This window comes from Glycine max, chromosome 19, assembly GCF_000004515.6.
Source record: "Glycine max cultivar Williams 82 chromosome 19, Glycine_max_v4.0, whole genome shotgun sequence".
Classification (NCBI taxonomy): Eukaryota; Viridiplantae; Streptophyta; class Magnoliopsida; order Fabales; family Fabaceae; genus Glycine; species Glycine max.
In genome coordinates this window covers 37,824,568-37,841,006 of record NC_038255.2, presented here as the reverse complement: position 1 = coordinate 37,841,006, position 16,439 = coordinate 37,824,568, and the positions used below count along the sequence as shown (strand labels likewise).

Genomic DNA, 16,439 nt, shown 5'->3' with positions numbered 1-16,439 from the left:
TATATTGAAAAGTAAGTATTATAGCAAAATCGTTGAATTACATATGGATTTGCATACAATATGTTTTTGCGAATTGCGATACTATATAATAAAAGGCGTGTATGATAGAATTTCCACATTACTTCAAAAGAAAGTCAAAATATTGTCAAAAGTTTTCCTCTTAGTCACTTTGTTTACAGTTTGCTTAATCCAATCCAATGATTGTACGATAAACTTTATTAGTTATTCACACGAAAGATCTTGATTCTTAAACTTCTTTATCATTGGCTTTAACTCCAAAATCAAGACCATATATCCTAGTTCCCAAATCCCAATCGTGTAATGATTTTTAGATATTATATTTTTAAAAATATCTTATCAACACTTATTTTTATCTTTTTTCTCTGTCTCACTGCGTGTTGAGTAACATTTGGTAATAAAAAAATTATTATTTTTTCTTCATCACTAATTTGGTGCGTCTGTTGAGTTATGGTCCAATTTATCATTACACATCAGTATTGCAAGCACCCCCACCTTCAAATTATTAATTAAAAAAACTTTGAAACATTTGGTACGTTGTCATTTTAACGTGAAATGCTTATACCCAACCATCTTTGACTTAAGCAAATTTAAAAATCTTATATATAATATGCCAAGTAAAAATCATTAAAATATTCATATTGAAATATATAATGTAAAAGTTTAAAGTCGAGTATTTTCCATTTTTATGCTTTGGTAATGGTATGCCATTCACGTTTACAAATTTATATATCAGCTTAAAAGGGAAATTATAACAAGAGATAATACATACATGCCTAAGAGGCCAAAACTATCTGCATAATCATGGAACCCTTAAATCAAATATCGACAGCAAAAAAGGATGGTCCATTCTTTATTGGAGAATAAATAAAATGAATTCCAATATATTTGCACGTTGAACAACAAAGCAAAGCTTTTGACTAGATTTTAAAGCAACCTCTCAACTGAATTTGGCAAAACTTTAAAAACTATCAAATTCAAAGTCAAACAAACTAAATGCCGAGCTTTGAAATGTATATTTTTGGATAAGATCGCTTTAATATTTATAACTTTTTTTCTGAATGAGAAGTATGACTCTTGTTTGAACAATAAATATTCCTTGATATTTTTTGACCACTCATAGCACATTATTAAATTTAGTATATTTATCGATCGTTGCTCAAATATAGGCATTGGAGAAGAAGTGAATATTAGTTGGACCTGTAGAGTAGTAGTTGAACTGAACAAACAACACCGCCTTTAAAAAAGTCATTTTCTTTTCTTCATTCCTTTTTTCTTTTTTTTTTTCTTATGAGTTACCTTATTTTCCCGGGAAATATGGTAACGTGGACCATAACCACAAGAGAGAAGGGACCCTCTTGCGCTTCAGCACGTTACCATGTACCTGGAGTCCACGTCACCATGCCACGTCATCAACCACACACCAATGACCAACCGAAGCACAAAATCTGCACTACCCCACTACTCGATTCAGAAGTATTTGAACATGCTGCAATAGAAAGAAGAAGAAAAAAATGATTTGAGAGAAAAACGAGGACTGAGTCAGTTGCTTGTGTAGCAATTGTGGTGTGAAATTGTGAATATTGACTTCGATTAGAGCAACAAGATTTGAGTAAATAATATTGTATGGTTTCTCAGACAAGATTTGAAGAGTTTTCCATCTTGGTTGGTTCATTCCTGGGGGCCAAGAAAGTGAAAGAAAATCATAAGAAATTCTTTGTGAGGAGATTGAATTGTGAATGCATTTCAAATAGAATAGCATACTCAACATGGCCATGTTGAACAACTCTGATACCACCACACCACCTCAGATCATCCAAATCCCACCACAAGCTCCACAGCAAAGGCTTCCATTCACAGTGCCCATCAAGGTTTTCTCTCTCTTTCTCTTTCTCTTTCTCTCTTTGTTCCTTTGTTCTTTATGTTATCTTTAACTCTAACTTCTTTTTGCTTCATTCTTCTTCTTTTGGTGTTGCTTCCCCTACACATCCATTTCTTATAATACTCTTGAGTGTGTCTTATTGCTTGTTTTATCAATTGAGATAGAAATTGGAAACCTTTCTCTCTAACAGTTTAGAGGCACTGGATTTGTTACATATCTTTTGGTTGGAAAAAAAAAAAAAGAACTTAAGGGTCAACTTGGTTATTTCTTGTGCAGGCACAAGTTTCAAGCTTTCCTAACACAACAACTGTGGCGGGTCAAACAGCAAGAAGGGTCTTCAAGATTCTCTTCTACTTGCATTTGTTCCTAGTTGCAGCCTTGGTGACTCTTCTTACCATATATGGTCTTGTTTCTGATTCTCACACCCACCATTTCCACCCCAAGAAATGGTACCCTCAACTTCTTGCATCAGCAGCATGTGCTGGAATTGTTGGTTTCACATGGCAATGGATCACTGCACGCCATTCCACAAGGGTGGTTAGGTTGGTATTTTGGTTGAGTCCCCTTCTAATATGTGCAATGGGAATCATGTTTGTGTGCATTGGCACTGCAGTGAGTCTGGCAGTCGGTGTGATTGCTTTGGTTTGTGCATTAGTTCAATCCCTCTATTTTTGTTGGGTCAATCCTAGATTTGAATATGCCACCAGAATCTTGTCAGTTTCAATAGCTTTTCCTCCAAACAGAACCCAGGGGCTAACCCTTTATTCAATTCTCATTGGAACCCTTTATTGTTGTTTTCTGGTGGCTGGAATTGGAGGGGGAAGAGCTATTGAAAACAGAACCAAACTAGCAGCCTTTTTCATCTTCTTGATCCTGTTGAGCCTAGGATGGACTATGCAGTTTCTGAAGAATGCAATGTATGTCACTATTTCAAGGGTCAAGTATATGAATTTTGCAGGAGGAGTTGACATGGACACTAGAGTTGCATTTTGTGACACAATCAAGCACTTAACTGGAAGTGTTTCCATGGGCTCCATCCTCGTTCCTGTCATCGTGCTCTTCCGAGGTTTTGCGCGAACCACGAGCCTGGTTGGAGGAGACACAGATGAGTTCATGTTTTCCTGTGTTAGTTGCTATATGGGGGTTGCATCTTTTCTTGTGGTCCGTGGGAACCGGTGGGGTTTTGTGCATGTTGGAGTTTATAACAAAGGGTTTGTGCAGGCATCTACTGATACTTGGGAAATGTTCATTAGAGTTGGATTGGAGCAACTCATTGACTTGGATCTCACAGGGGCATTCTGTTTCCTTAGTGGTGTTGGAACAGGTGCAATATGTAGTCTAGTGAGTGGAATTTGGAGTATTGTAATGCACAAGAGCTATGCCACAGAAGTGTCCATTTATGCTTTCCTGATTGGCTATTTCATTGTAAGTACTAATAATAGGTTTCATTTGACAATTTAAGTGTATTATTTCTCATCTATATTCTAATTATCTCTTGGAGGAGTGCTAGCAATACTCCTATCATACTATAAACTGTAGTTTAAATTTATCAGACACTATAAAACCATAAGCATGACTTGTTAAATATAAGTGATTCACAAAATCTTATAGTTTCTAATAAATTTTAACAAGTGGCTAAGTGTTCATAGAAGTGTATAGAGAATGTATTGTTAGCATTTTTCTCTTCTTTTTTTGCATGACTTGTTTACCTATATGATAACGACCCTTACAATAGTGCTAATGTCTTTGCAGTGTCGGTTGGCTATTGCATGGGTACAAGCATGTGTTTCAGCTTACTATGTTGCCTACGCAGAAAATCCACAGAGCACTCAATTTGACTCCACTATTCCAGTACGCTTGGAGCAGCTTAATAGATCTCAAGCTTTGCAAATATTCAGAGGTAACAATTTGAGCTGAGTCTAAATAATGAAGGAACACTAAACCAAGTTCGCTTCAGTATCCCCCGAGATTAGGAAGGACAATTTTGCATTGTATATAATGATTTGGTTTTGATGTAGTCTTGAATTGTGATAAATCTTGATAATGTTGGTTCTTTATTTGTACATGAATATAGACAGCTAAATGCAATGAACAACAGCTCCATTCAGCTAGGACTGATAGGCATAGCTGATAGAGTACAACTGAAACAACAAAACCATATATATATATAATGACCAAAGGATTAATAGCTTTTATAATTAGCTCCACACTATTCTACCAATCAAAGGGACATTATAGTTCATTAATAAATCAACTGTATGTAACTTTCAATCATGTAAAAGTATTACAGGTAATCATCACTGTGAGGTGTGAGCAAAGAAAATACTAAGAGAAACTTAAGAATAAATATGACAACCATCTAAACTTAAGTTCATGCGTGAGGAATAGCAGAGATTTTGGTAAATATCTTGGGTTTCAGTCGTAACGACTCCTTGATTTATAAAAAAATAAAAAATGGGTACAAGCAATATCAACAAAGATATTACATATTGTTGGTACAGTAAAACTCCAAAAAGTTAGACTTGATCATTTTGGTCCCAGATGACCTCGTCCGCCACATTCTGCACACATTATATTTCCTGTTCCCCCGCAACCTGCATGGCCACAGTTGTCAAATAAAAATATATTCACCAATAAGGATCTCAGTCATATACAGTTGAAAATACAACTGCACAAGCAAATGGCATTTTCTATATTTATATAAAAAAATTATAAACAGGACTGTGCAATCTGCAGCTGAAGGATCAAAGCTGCACATGGTGCAGAAAGCCAACTGCAGCAGATCCTGCTTGCACCAATAAAGACACACAGCATCATACAGTTAGATGATGATTATGATTGTGCCTATGCATCCTTTTTTTAATCTAGCAATTAGTAGAATGTCATATCAAGTTTTCACCACATATCATCATACAAGTTATACCAATTCTCTACATGTCAAAAAGGTTTAACTTTTTTCAAAATTGTTTCATTCAAAGTCCTCACAAAAGCCCAAGCTCCAATTATTCATCTAAGTAAACCATAAAAAAAGAAGTTCAAGCTAAAATTGGTCATCCACAAAATCAAGAAGTTCCATGAGAGAATAGCTTCTACATATACGAGACATTGTGACAATCACAAAAAATGCTATTGGTAACAATAACAATACCAAATAACAAAAAGATGCAGCAAATACAGTTTAAACGCAAGGAAGGCGTAGGAGATCTTGCAGCAGGCACATATCAAAAGGTTGTTTGAACTGGAAAAAGAATATACCTAAGCAACGAACTTTAACAATTATGCCCTGGCTTTCCATTATGGAGTCAACATATAGACCAGAACCAGCACAAGTGGCACAAAGCACAGCACCTTTGGCCTGGCAATCAGTGCATCGGGAATTGTTACCAATAGCTTTCTCTTCCAAAGATAACCCAACAGGTTTCTCAATTATTTCTTCTGGAATAGCCTTATCATAACAAAACAGGGATTCAAGATTACTTCTGCCTTTGTTCTTGTCTGTCTTTAAACTTGACACAGACTGAAAGATAAGGAAATAGTTAGCCGAGACACCCGTTCAACAAAGACCAAACATCTGCATAGGAAGTATGAAAAAAGCTCTCCAGTCATGTTGAATATCCATCCAAGGAACACAGCCCCTTGTAAATCCAGCTTGTCAGTAAAGTTACACACAATATATCGAGTGTATGTCTAAATTGTCAAAAATTGAGGGAAAAAAGTTCTACATGTCTCAATATACAAGGATGCACAGATCTCAATAAAACAAAAAAGAGCAAAGTATTTTGCGAAAAGATCCTCCACTTCCCCTCTAACAACCTGAAAAACTTATGTGATATCTATATTTTCCTAGAAACATGTCAATAGAAACATTGAAAATAATACCAAAACAATTTGAATACTACAGTTGTCCTCAAGGGAAAACAGAATATTAGGAGTCCATTCATAAAACATGTGAGCAATGAAAATATGCATCAACCAGTAATCAGTAATAGAAGTCTAAGTTGACATACTTATTACATACAAAAACTTATTGGCCTTGTGGTATCTAAACTATTGAAGGCCACGCCTCAATATACAAAATTCATATATCATGCCATTTAATTTTCTCACCATCTATGACAAATACAAGGCAGTCAAGACTGAGATCCTACCTAAGAATGGAAGAGTGAGTGAAACAAATATGTGGGATTGTATATTGGATCGCAAGATCCTATTTACTACAATACATAAGAAGTAAAAAACTCAAGTACAATTCATAAAATAATAGACAAATTTTTTTATAACAGTTAACACTATTGGATATTACCACTACAATCGGAGACATACAATAGAGTCTAAAAATCATTAGACCATTGAACAAAACATTGCATGAGCAAATAGCAAGCAAGCAAGCGGCAAAGCACACAACTAGAAGCAGAACCACATCAAAACAGAAACAGAAGCAAGGAAGACGCTAAACCACTGCCCACCCTCTCTTTCTCAACTGTTACCCACAAGTCACAATTGGTAGCAGCCATGGATCAAAGTTCAAGGAGTGCAAACAGGTAGTAGGGAAGGGTTGAAGGAATGCAAAAAGAGTTTGTAGGCATCAGGGTCTTAAGATGTCATGTGGGATTGAGGTTTACTTTTCGGAATTGGGCGACTAGACTGCCATAATGGGATCTTCTACCCCAACAACCCCATGATCAATCACAGCAGTCCCAAACGCTCACACCAAATCATGTTTATCGGTGTGATTAGGATCATAGCTTCAAGCAAACATCATGGTCTTGTGGAAGTATGCAATCCTACGATCTTAGCATTCAATTTTGACTTAGACAAATGGACTTCATTTCAACAGAATCTTCTATTTTTCTAATTTTAACAATATTTAGAAATAAATCTTGCACACATATATTTGTAATTGTTGCATCCTCACAGTCCAATGTACTTTAGAGAATCTGTATGAAAGAAGAAAAAACAACTTTCAGCTCACTTTTTACCACTTACGAATCCTTCAAATCTGCAGACTATACTTGAAAGGCCAGTGTGGATAAACTTCTAAACAAACACTTATACAAGATGATGATATGGATAAGTGAGTCAAAATGAATCAAATTTCTCTCGAAAGTTAAAATTAACTTATACACCTCATTTTTTGTGCAGCTCCCTTATTTAACTTTTCTGTAAGTTGGAGTATATATGTTGATTTTAACTTATGGGAGAAGTTTAATTCATTTTAGCTTCTAAATGTTCATTGAGAAGTTTATCCAAATTGGCTCTAAGGTAGGCTCAACTTTTCCAGGGAAATTATAGCATGCAATGCCAGCAGATATTAGACAAGCTCAGCAAAATGAACCTTCCTAATCAAGATCTATGTGCTGTCAATGATTTTGAGGACAGCTTATATCTGAATTTCAAATACAGAAAACTCCAAGAAAGCGTCCTGATCATAGGTCACTGAAGCAACACTTGTTTCTGTTTTTTTCTTTTTGGTCAAAATGAAAGCAACATTATAAAATGATATCATACGCGAACCACTCCTAGCAAATGCATATCTTTTGGCATTATTTTCCTGAATTCAGCAGGTGATTGAATGATTTTTCAAATCTCAAGTACAACAGAAATGGAAAAGAATTGTGGTCAAGGTAGAAACATAACAAGGTCATTATATGACTAAGTAGCAGTTAATGAGTAAACATCTGGAAATACACAAACCAAAGTAAAACCTTTTTCAAGGACCAAAACCACCCTAGTACCCCTAGGTCAAATACTAAACTTCCAAAAACACTAAATAAATAAAAACTAGAAAGGAGAAACAAATTTTAAAAAAAGAAAGCATAAAATGCACCAAGAAAGTCTTTTGCATAGTAATACACAAAATTAAAATTTGTTGCCTCAGGAAATGTAGCAAGGGATAACCATAAACTAATGCCAAATAATACAAGGGTCGTGTAATATGATTCGGGACAGTTATACACAGTCATTAAGATCTTCAAATTGGAATCATAAAGAAATAAAAAAAATAAAAACGCTGACAGTTGTTTTATCCTAAAGACATCCTTAATAATAAATAAATAAATAAAACCATTTATGTCATATATCAAGATTTTTTTTTTTGGTAACCATGTTATGTTATTGATATGGAATGTCCATTGGCAAACATTGATTTTGCCAATGACTAATCTCCATCGAACCTGACTAGCAACGTTTAGTGAGATTTTTTCCTCTCAATCACATTTTTTTTTCATTGCGCAGAGTTGAACCTAAGACCTTGTTCAAGGACTCTCACCAATGTTAAGAAATCAAGAAATTTAACATCACAGTATTTTTTTTCTAAACGTTTCTCAAAAAAAAAATCCATTAAAGGATAAAAAGAAAAAAGATGAACTGACCACACGCGAAGTGCAGCTAGAGGCAGAGCCATTTGGGGAAATGGCATGGATTTTGGTGAGAGTTCCTTTGAAATTGGAACTGAAATTGATGATGGCATTCTTCTTAGAACTGGCCGTCGCCGCGGGGCAAAGAACAAATTTTGACGTCGCTATTTGCACAGAAACTGAATCCATCGGTGCCCAATAATGAACATGCACACCTCAATTTGTTCACGCAACAGAACAGCACCACTACCTCGTACAAATCGCTTGTTCATTCACACCAACAACAACTGGGGTCTCGTTCTCGTAGTTCACGACGTGGGTCCACGGGTCCTGGATCAACCGAATTCTACATCCGAACTGGAATTCGGGTTCAGTATATGGACTTTATTAGGCCCATTTATTCGATAAATAATATTGGGCTTGGGAGCCCAATCACCAAGAAAAGCATGAAATGACATTGGTAACCTCAAGTTGATGGTTAATTTTCTTTTGAGTTAATAATGGTTTTAGTCTTAATTTTATTTTTTTTAGTCTCTAAATAATTATTTTTAACATTTTTAGTCTTTATACTTTTTTTAATACTTTTGTCTCTATTATCAAGTAAACTAAAATAACAAATGATAAAACAATCATTTTGACGGTCTAATGACATCAAGTAGTTCTAACAAAACAATTAATATAATTGTTTTTAATTGGTTTTTAAATTTTGATTCAATTTAGTAAAGAATTAGTTTTAGTTGAATTTTAATTTATTTGGTGTATTATGGTCCCCACCCCCTCACCCCAATGTCAATGCTATTAAGCCAACGCTCGTTGAAATTCAGTTAAAACGCAGTTTGTGGAACTCACACGTAGCAATAGGATTATGACGTAGTATTCTGCAAAGGAAAAGAAAGCGTGTTCTTACTACAAAGCGAATTGGGAAAGCGTGTTGTTGACTTTTTGTACAATACTCAAATTATAGTCCCCAAACAGAGCTACTTTTTTAACTGATAAACGAATAACATAGTGTTTTCGTATTAAGTTCTAATTCTTTATTGGAAGAAAAAACAAGTGATATTCGAAGTTTATGGGTAGGATAATTATATCTTAATTATTTTCAAGAATGATATTAATTTGTTTGAACTCACCATCATTATCCTACTTATAATTTTCATCATCTTTTTCTCTTTTATTAGAAAATATAACACTTATATATGTGACTTGAGCTACTTTTATTTGAATTTTATTCTTTCAAACTAATTGTTCCTATTTTAGAAACTTCAAATGCCTTTTTCACGAGAAGATGATATTTCAATTTCAACAATTAGTAGTTCATACAAAGAGTGCCGACACGAAGAGTCATTACATTTACAAGATACTTTCTTGCTACGCTTTTCTCTTTCCTTTTTTGTGGGCTCTCTTAATTTAATTCTCATGACCACCTCTGACCCTTCATCCAATATGATTGCATTTTCGGCAACATTTTTTTAACAAATAGATAATGATAAAAAAAGTTTTGTACTGAGTTTAAATGGTTTTCTATAATTCATTCAATCGTAAATCATGTGATAAATTTATTAATATATTATATATGATAAATTTATTAATAGTTAAAATCAGGCTAAACTATAATTTTGATTTGTTATAATCCAAACCTTAATTTTGATGGTGATAAATTATTAAATAAAATAAGAAATAAAAATATTTTTTATAAGAGATAAATTGATGATCTTTTATTAAAAAAATAATAAATTACTAAAATATTTGTTTTATTTAGTTAAATTTATAAATACTCTTTTGTATCTATCATTAGTAAAAAAAATATAATTCTTCCCGTTATTAGAATTTATGCATTAAAAAAATATATTTAATATATAAATCATTTTAATTTTATTTTATATATTTTTATTTTAAATATTTTACATATGTTTATTAATATTTTACCAATATATAATTTACGTATAAATTATTTTCAAAATTTAATTTGTAAATTGATTTAATATACCTATTATTTTTACTCTACTTATATAAATCAATATAATTACATCAATGTAATTTATACAAATTAATTAAATCTATTTTAATATTTAAATTATCTAAATTAATAAAATTTTAATATTTGATTTTTTAGAAAGCTTACATGTTAATATTTTTGTTTTCACTATAAAACATTATATAGCAAATAATTTTTTAATACAAATTATACAAATCAATAAAATTACATAAATTAATATGTAAATTATTTATATAAAATATTCTATATCATTTATAAAAATTATGTAAATTTTTTTATATATAAATAATAAAAAATCATTTTAATTGTAAAATTAATGAATTTTTATTTTTTTGACTATTTAAATATCATTTTAAATTTACTTAATTTTTTAAATTATATAAATTATTTTCTAAATAATATATATTAGTTTATCTAGTTTTTTTAAATTATATATAATAAGAAAAATTTAATATTTAGTAATTTGTTATTAAAATAAAATTTTATAATAAAAATAAATACATGTAACATTAAATATTAAATATATTTAAAATTAAATATTTTTTTTTAATTTATAAATTTTTATAATTAAAAAAATTAATAACTCTTGTTTACATGTAAAATTATATTTAATTGTATTTTTTAGTATGAGATACTATCGCTGAGGTTTTAAACGGCGGTTGTAGTTTCTTTGTATTTCAATACAATGTGAACAAATGCAATGAGTATGGTTACAATTGTAGAAATTTTTCACCTAAAAAATATATAGAAAATTAAAAAATATTTACATACATTTATAAGCTACTATTTAAGGTGAGAAATTGATTCTCCAAAATCGATTTCTCACCTTCCTTTTAATTTGTTTTTTATTTTTTTATTTTTGCATTGTAAAATCGATCATCTAGAATTAATTTTACAACTTTTTTTTCTTTCAAAACTACCTTATTATATCGATTCTTTCGTAAGGGTTTTTTTTTCAAACATAGTTTAGAAGGTTTTTTTCGTGTTTATTTATTTGAGTTTTTTGTTTTATTTTTTTAAAATTGTTTTTCTGTTTGTTATAGTTTTTTTAAACTATTTTTTTATTTGATTTAATTTTTTTAGTTCACTAGTTTATATATATTAAATTATAAAAATAGAATTTATGTAGAATAGCACTTAAGAAAAAATGTATATATTTAAATAGTTAATATAAATATAATTTATTTAAATATTTATGACAAATGCATATATTTAAGTGATCTAATTATTTTACCAAAACAAATCAAATAAATAAAACATATTCAATTTTGATAGTTTGCATTGGTGTAAGACTATGAGTACTTAAATATGAATAAATCTACAATAGTATTTTTTAAAAAAACCAATCATTAAATAAAACAACATTTTTTTTATTATGTTTCATCCCTCTCAATATTTATTTTCGCAAATCCTTAATACATAAATGATAATCCATAAAATAAAACAACATTACACACACGAAATAAAATAATATTACACATAAAAAACATTATACATAAAATTCATAAATCATACATAATCAGTACCATAAAAAATAAACATAAACGATAAAGTCATTGATGAAATACACTCAATGACATGTTGCACGCATGAAACACAAATTGTTTGACAAGAGATCAATTCTCCTTCAGAAATACTTGCGTCAAATATTAACAATATATGGGTATACAATGCAAATTTGTGAATACTAAAATTATTGGTAACCTAAAATGTAAAAACATTACCTTGACAACATTATGCAATGTAATATTCAAATAACATTTAGAGTGAAGACGAAAAGGATAAAACACAACCGCCCATAGAGTATATCATTTAGTTCAATAAAAAACAAACTCTATACAACATAGAAAGAAACTTATCTCTCGCGGAATAAGTGTTGTTGAACTGGAGGATGATTGATCAGAAGGGCAAACAAAGGATGGGAGGTATGAGTCATCAATTTCAAGAAGCTCTCATGGATTATTGTCCATGATGAATGCGACTATGTGATAAAAATAAATGATTTGAAGATGATGAAATAGGGTGAGTAGCAGACAAAGGTGTTAAGTTGCATCTAGCCCCCATTCTCTTTATATAATAGGCAATCTATTGTTTTCACGTGACTGATACCAACGACTGAGATCACACTAACAATATAAATGATTTAGATTGAGTCTTAATTAATTACGTTTGGTTTGCGTTATTAAAAAAAATTAGAGTTAGTCAAATCATCAGGTAGAAAGTATCGTTCAGTCACATCGTCTCGAAACAAGCAATGTGAGGTGAAAATCGTATGAGGAAAAGCAACGTGGGGTCACATCCTTTTTCTTGCACGAAGGACAGGATTCCTGACGGGTGAATAGGAACCTCGTTTTCAACAGTGTGTTTTGGGTCATTGATTGTCGTCCATGCTATCTTAGCCACTCCTTTTCTTAACGCAGAGGACAAAGCTTTATAGGATTTCTGATTGGTAAACAATAACCTTATTTACGTCAATGCGTTATGGGCCATTGATTGTTGTTGATGTTATCTCAGTCACTCCTTTTCTGGCACAGAGGACAAAACTCTATAGGATTCCTGATCGATGAACAATAACGTTGTTTACATCAATGTATTATGGGTTGTTGATTGTCATCGGTGTTATCTCGACTACTCCTTTTTTGGCATAGAATTCAAAGTTCTGTAAGATTCTTGTCGTGTGAAAAGTAACCTCGTTTACATCAATGCATTATGGGTCATTGATTTTCGTTGATGCTATACTGACCACTCTTTTTCTAGCACACAAGACAATGGTCTACAACATTCTTGACGGGTAAAATCTTCAAATCTTAATAATTTTGTCTTGTTTTTTGCCACTTTATTTTTTTAAAATCATTTTCTATTTTTTTCTTACACTTTTTTTAAAAAATTAATTGTTTTGTTTTTCTTTTAAATTTTTTATTTTACTGACTGATATATTCTAATTTATAACAAAGTATAATTTATCTCCAATAGTATTTAAGAAAAATACATATATTTAAATACTCACAATAAATATAATTTAGTTAAATATTTATAAAAAATATATATATTTAAGTGATATAATTCTTTTACCTAAACAAATTAAATAAATATAACATATTCAATTTTAATAGTATGCATTGATTCATGTAAAACTATTATTACTTACATAGTATTTTTTTAAAAAAATAATGAATCCTTAAACGAAAACAAGTTTATCTAGTTTGGAGAAGACAAATAAAAAGAAGAATTACATAAATAAAACTTACATAAACATCATAATACTCTGGGACTAACACAATTAAAGTAGCAAATGTTTTAAAAAAAAGCAACGGCATAATTCCAATGATGAATTGCATTTTTATGCTAAAAAAGTGACAACAAGTACTTTGCGTAATAACTACACAGATTCATCATGCATAAGGGAAATTATATCTTCAGCTCTTCTTGGTTTCCTTGGTTTGTGCAACTGGTCGAGAATTTCATTTGGAGAATGCTCAAAAGTTGCATTAAACTCAATTGGACATTTGGTACTAAATTCAGAATAGATGAAAAATATTTTTCCAATATCATCATTGTGTTTGAATTCCATAGAGTCGTATCCAGCACAACCATTGCCTATATAGTTTGGTTGACGATAAAAAAGCATTTATTAAAATTTTGTAGCCTGTGTTGGCATAAAAAAATTATTTTTCTTAAGCAGCAAGTGACATGTCCTCACTTATTGTGACGACTTTTAGATTAGTAGAGTATTCAAACACTATCCCTTCATCTGTTGGAATCATGTCACCATTGCAATAAACTAAAGTGGATACACTCTCTATGTTTTAAGCAAATGTATTGAGTTACATCTAACCCCCTACTATATATATATATATATATATATATATATTAGGTGATCTACTATTTTCACGTGACACATATCAACAACACAGATGACACCGACAATATAAATTATTTAGATTGGGTCTTAATTAAATATGTTTGGTTTGTGTTATTCGAAAAAATCAGTGTTTAGTCAAATTGTCTTGTAAAAAGTATTGTGCAAACACATCGTCTTGAAACAAGCAACATGGGGTCAAATTATCTCGAAGAAATGAATGTTCAATCAATGCGTATCAGAAAAATACAGTGATTAGTCAATTAATGCATTCAATTAATGCATTATGTATTGTTCATTCAATCAAGGGAAAATTGACAATGAACATAATAGAACATAATTAACAAGTTCAATTAACAAGGGTAAACAATTAATGTCGTTTGTGTCCACCAGTTTCACATTTGGGTGGTTGCTTGTTTCTTGTCGATTGTCAATGTACTCATCCATGTTTTCATGGTTCAACTTGTTCATCAGGAACAACAAGTTGTTCTTCCTGGACAAAGTCATTAGTGGAATAACTCTCAATAATACTTTGGTGAAATGATGCAAAGGAATGTATGAACATACTTTGCATGTACGCATAAGCAAACTCCAGTGTTCATAGATTTGTATCCATGAGATTGCTCATAAAGTCTTCTCTGGTTGCACTAAAGAACTGCAGATTGTACCCATTATCTTGTTTATGATGATGAAGTTGTGGTGTGAATTCATATGATTGAGTATGAGGTGGTAGTCCTTCACCATGCATATCGGCAACCACTATGGACTTTTTTTATGAAAGATGTTATTCAATTTTCATGTTTGGAGCTGAACGAAATGTTGCAACAATGTTTGGATAAGTTGCAAATCGTATTAGAAAAATTTTAGAATTTGGTCAGTATCAATTCATCTAGTGACTCATATATTCAATCTTTCATAGAATTGGTTGGCCAATTAACATATATGTGCATCTTTCCTTCCAAATTGCAATCCACCGTTGATGTTCCTCTGCCCAATTTGTGTCATTATATCCTCTCATGCCAGTATGATAGACTTTGTCAAGATTATATGGTGGATCTAGAATGTGGTTACAAAGTCCAAATTGGAGCATGACTCTGTCAATTTGATGCCATAATACCACTGGAAAACAAATTAAAGCTACACAAACACTCCATATTTGAAAATCCTTGTATGCATATTCTAGCAGAAATGACTCAAAATCTCTATAAGGCATCCAGTGGAACTAAAAAATTAAACTGCGTTAGTAATTTTAAAAACAACGAAATTAATGTTTGAATAAATAAATCAAAAAACAAAGGGTTTAAGCTCCTCGTTACACATGGTTTCGAATCTTAACCTATAACCCATGACATCACCGCGTGCGATATCAAAAAACCGTAGGCCTCTACCACTCCATCTAGTGAAATGTGATGTTAGCGTCAAATACATTACTGAAAAATGGATTTTGTTTGAGTGAAAATTTTTTGTTTACCTATTAGCAAGTGGATATGACAGCTAGTGCTCGACCCTTGGTTGAATGAATGATATGCGATACCATGCCCAAGACTGTAAAAGTAGTGTACATCCCCGTATTTTTTGGATGTGGGATAAATAACCCTACACATTTCTCTATACAAATGTGTTAAACATCCTAAACCCAAGCTGCACCAGCCAACCTGATCAAGATCTACAAACAAGGGTAGGTACATCGGGTGAACTGTGTTGCTTGACTTGTCTGGCATCAACACCCCACCAATTAGCCCTAAAATGTATGCCCTACAATGGCCTGCTAGTTGTTGTGGTGTGGGTTCAGCTAGGAGAGTCAGCATGTGCTCTTTTAACCATTTTAGTTTAAGTGTTGATTCCACTAGTGTTCTCTAGAGGAACAACACCTATATATTTTGCACACATTTGTTCCCAATCATAATATGTTGGGCCAGTAACTGGTCTACCATCAACATGTAAACCTAGTTGAAGAGTAACATCTTCCAAGGTGATTGTGCATTCACCAACAAAAAGATGAAATGCATATGACTCAGGTCTCCACCTTTCAACCAAAATAGTCACTAAAACATCATCGATTTTAACTTTCCTGAGCTTTGCAACATCTGAAAACTCAACTTGAACCAACAAAGGTTTAACTATGGGAACTGGAGAGGGCATTACCTGAGCATACGATTGGATTACATCATTTATTAACTGAAGAAATCAAATAATAACAACATTATCATTTGTGAATCATAACATAATTAACATTCAATTAAACTGAATGTATTGCATACTTCTCCAGATATATGAAGATGTTGTTTCCAAAGAAGATGAACAATTGTAGATGTCATGGTTAAGGCT

General features: G+C 31.8%; 2 protein-coding genes across 2 annotated transcripts; one reads left to right on the top strand and one right to left on the bottom strand.

The window, feature by feature from the left end:
- The first annotated feature begins 1,212 nt into the window (after positions 1 to 1,212).
- On the top strand, positions 1,213 to 4,096 carry LOC100787553 (protein PNS1). Its single transcript, XM_003553303.5, has 3 exons — positions 1,213 to 1,889; positions 2,177 to 3,325; positions 3,653 to 4,096. Exons 1-3 carry the CDS (start codon positions 1,788 to 1,790, stop codon positions 3,815 to 3,817), a joined length of 1,416 nt encoding a protein of 471 aa, XP_003553351.1. The 5' UTR covers positions 1,213 to 1,787; the 3' UTR covers positions 3,818 to 4,096.
- A 19-nt stretch (positions 4,097 to 4,115) lies between these two features.
- LOC100812164 (uncharacterized) lies at positions 4,116 to 8,606 on the bottom strand. Its single transcript, XM_003554004.3, has 3 exons — positions 8,272 to 8,606; positions 5,156 to 5,417; positions 4,116 to 4,494 (listed from the first exon to the last, which is right to left on the bottom strand). The coding sequence occupies exons 1-3, from the start codon at positions 8,443 to 8,445 to the stop codon at positions 4,427 to 4,429; spliced, it is 504 nt and encodes a 167-aa protein (XP_003554052.1). The 5' UTR covers positions 8,446 to 8,606; the 3' UTR covers positions 4,116 to 4,426.
- Positions 8,607 to 16,439: the final 7,833 nt, after the last annotated feature.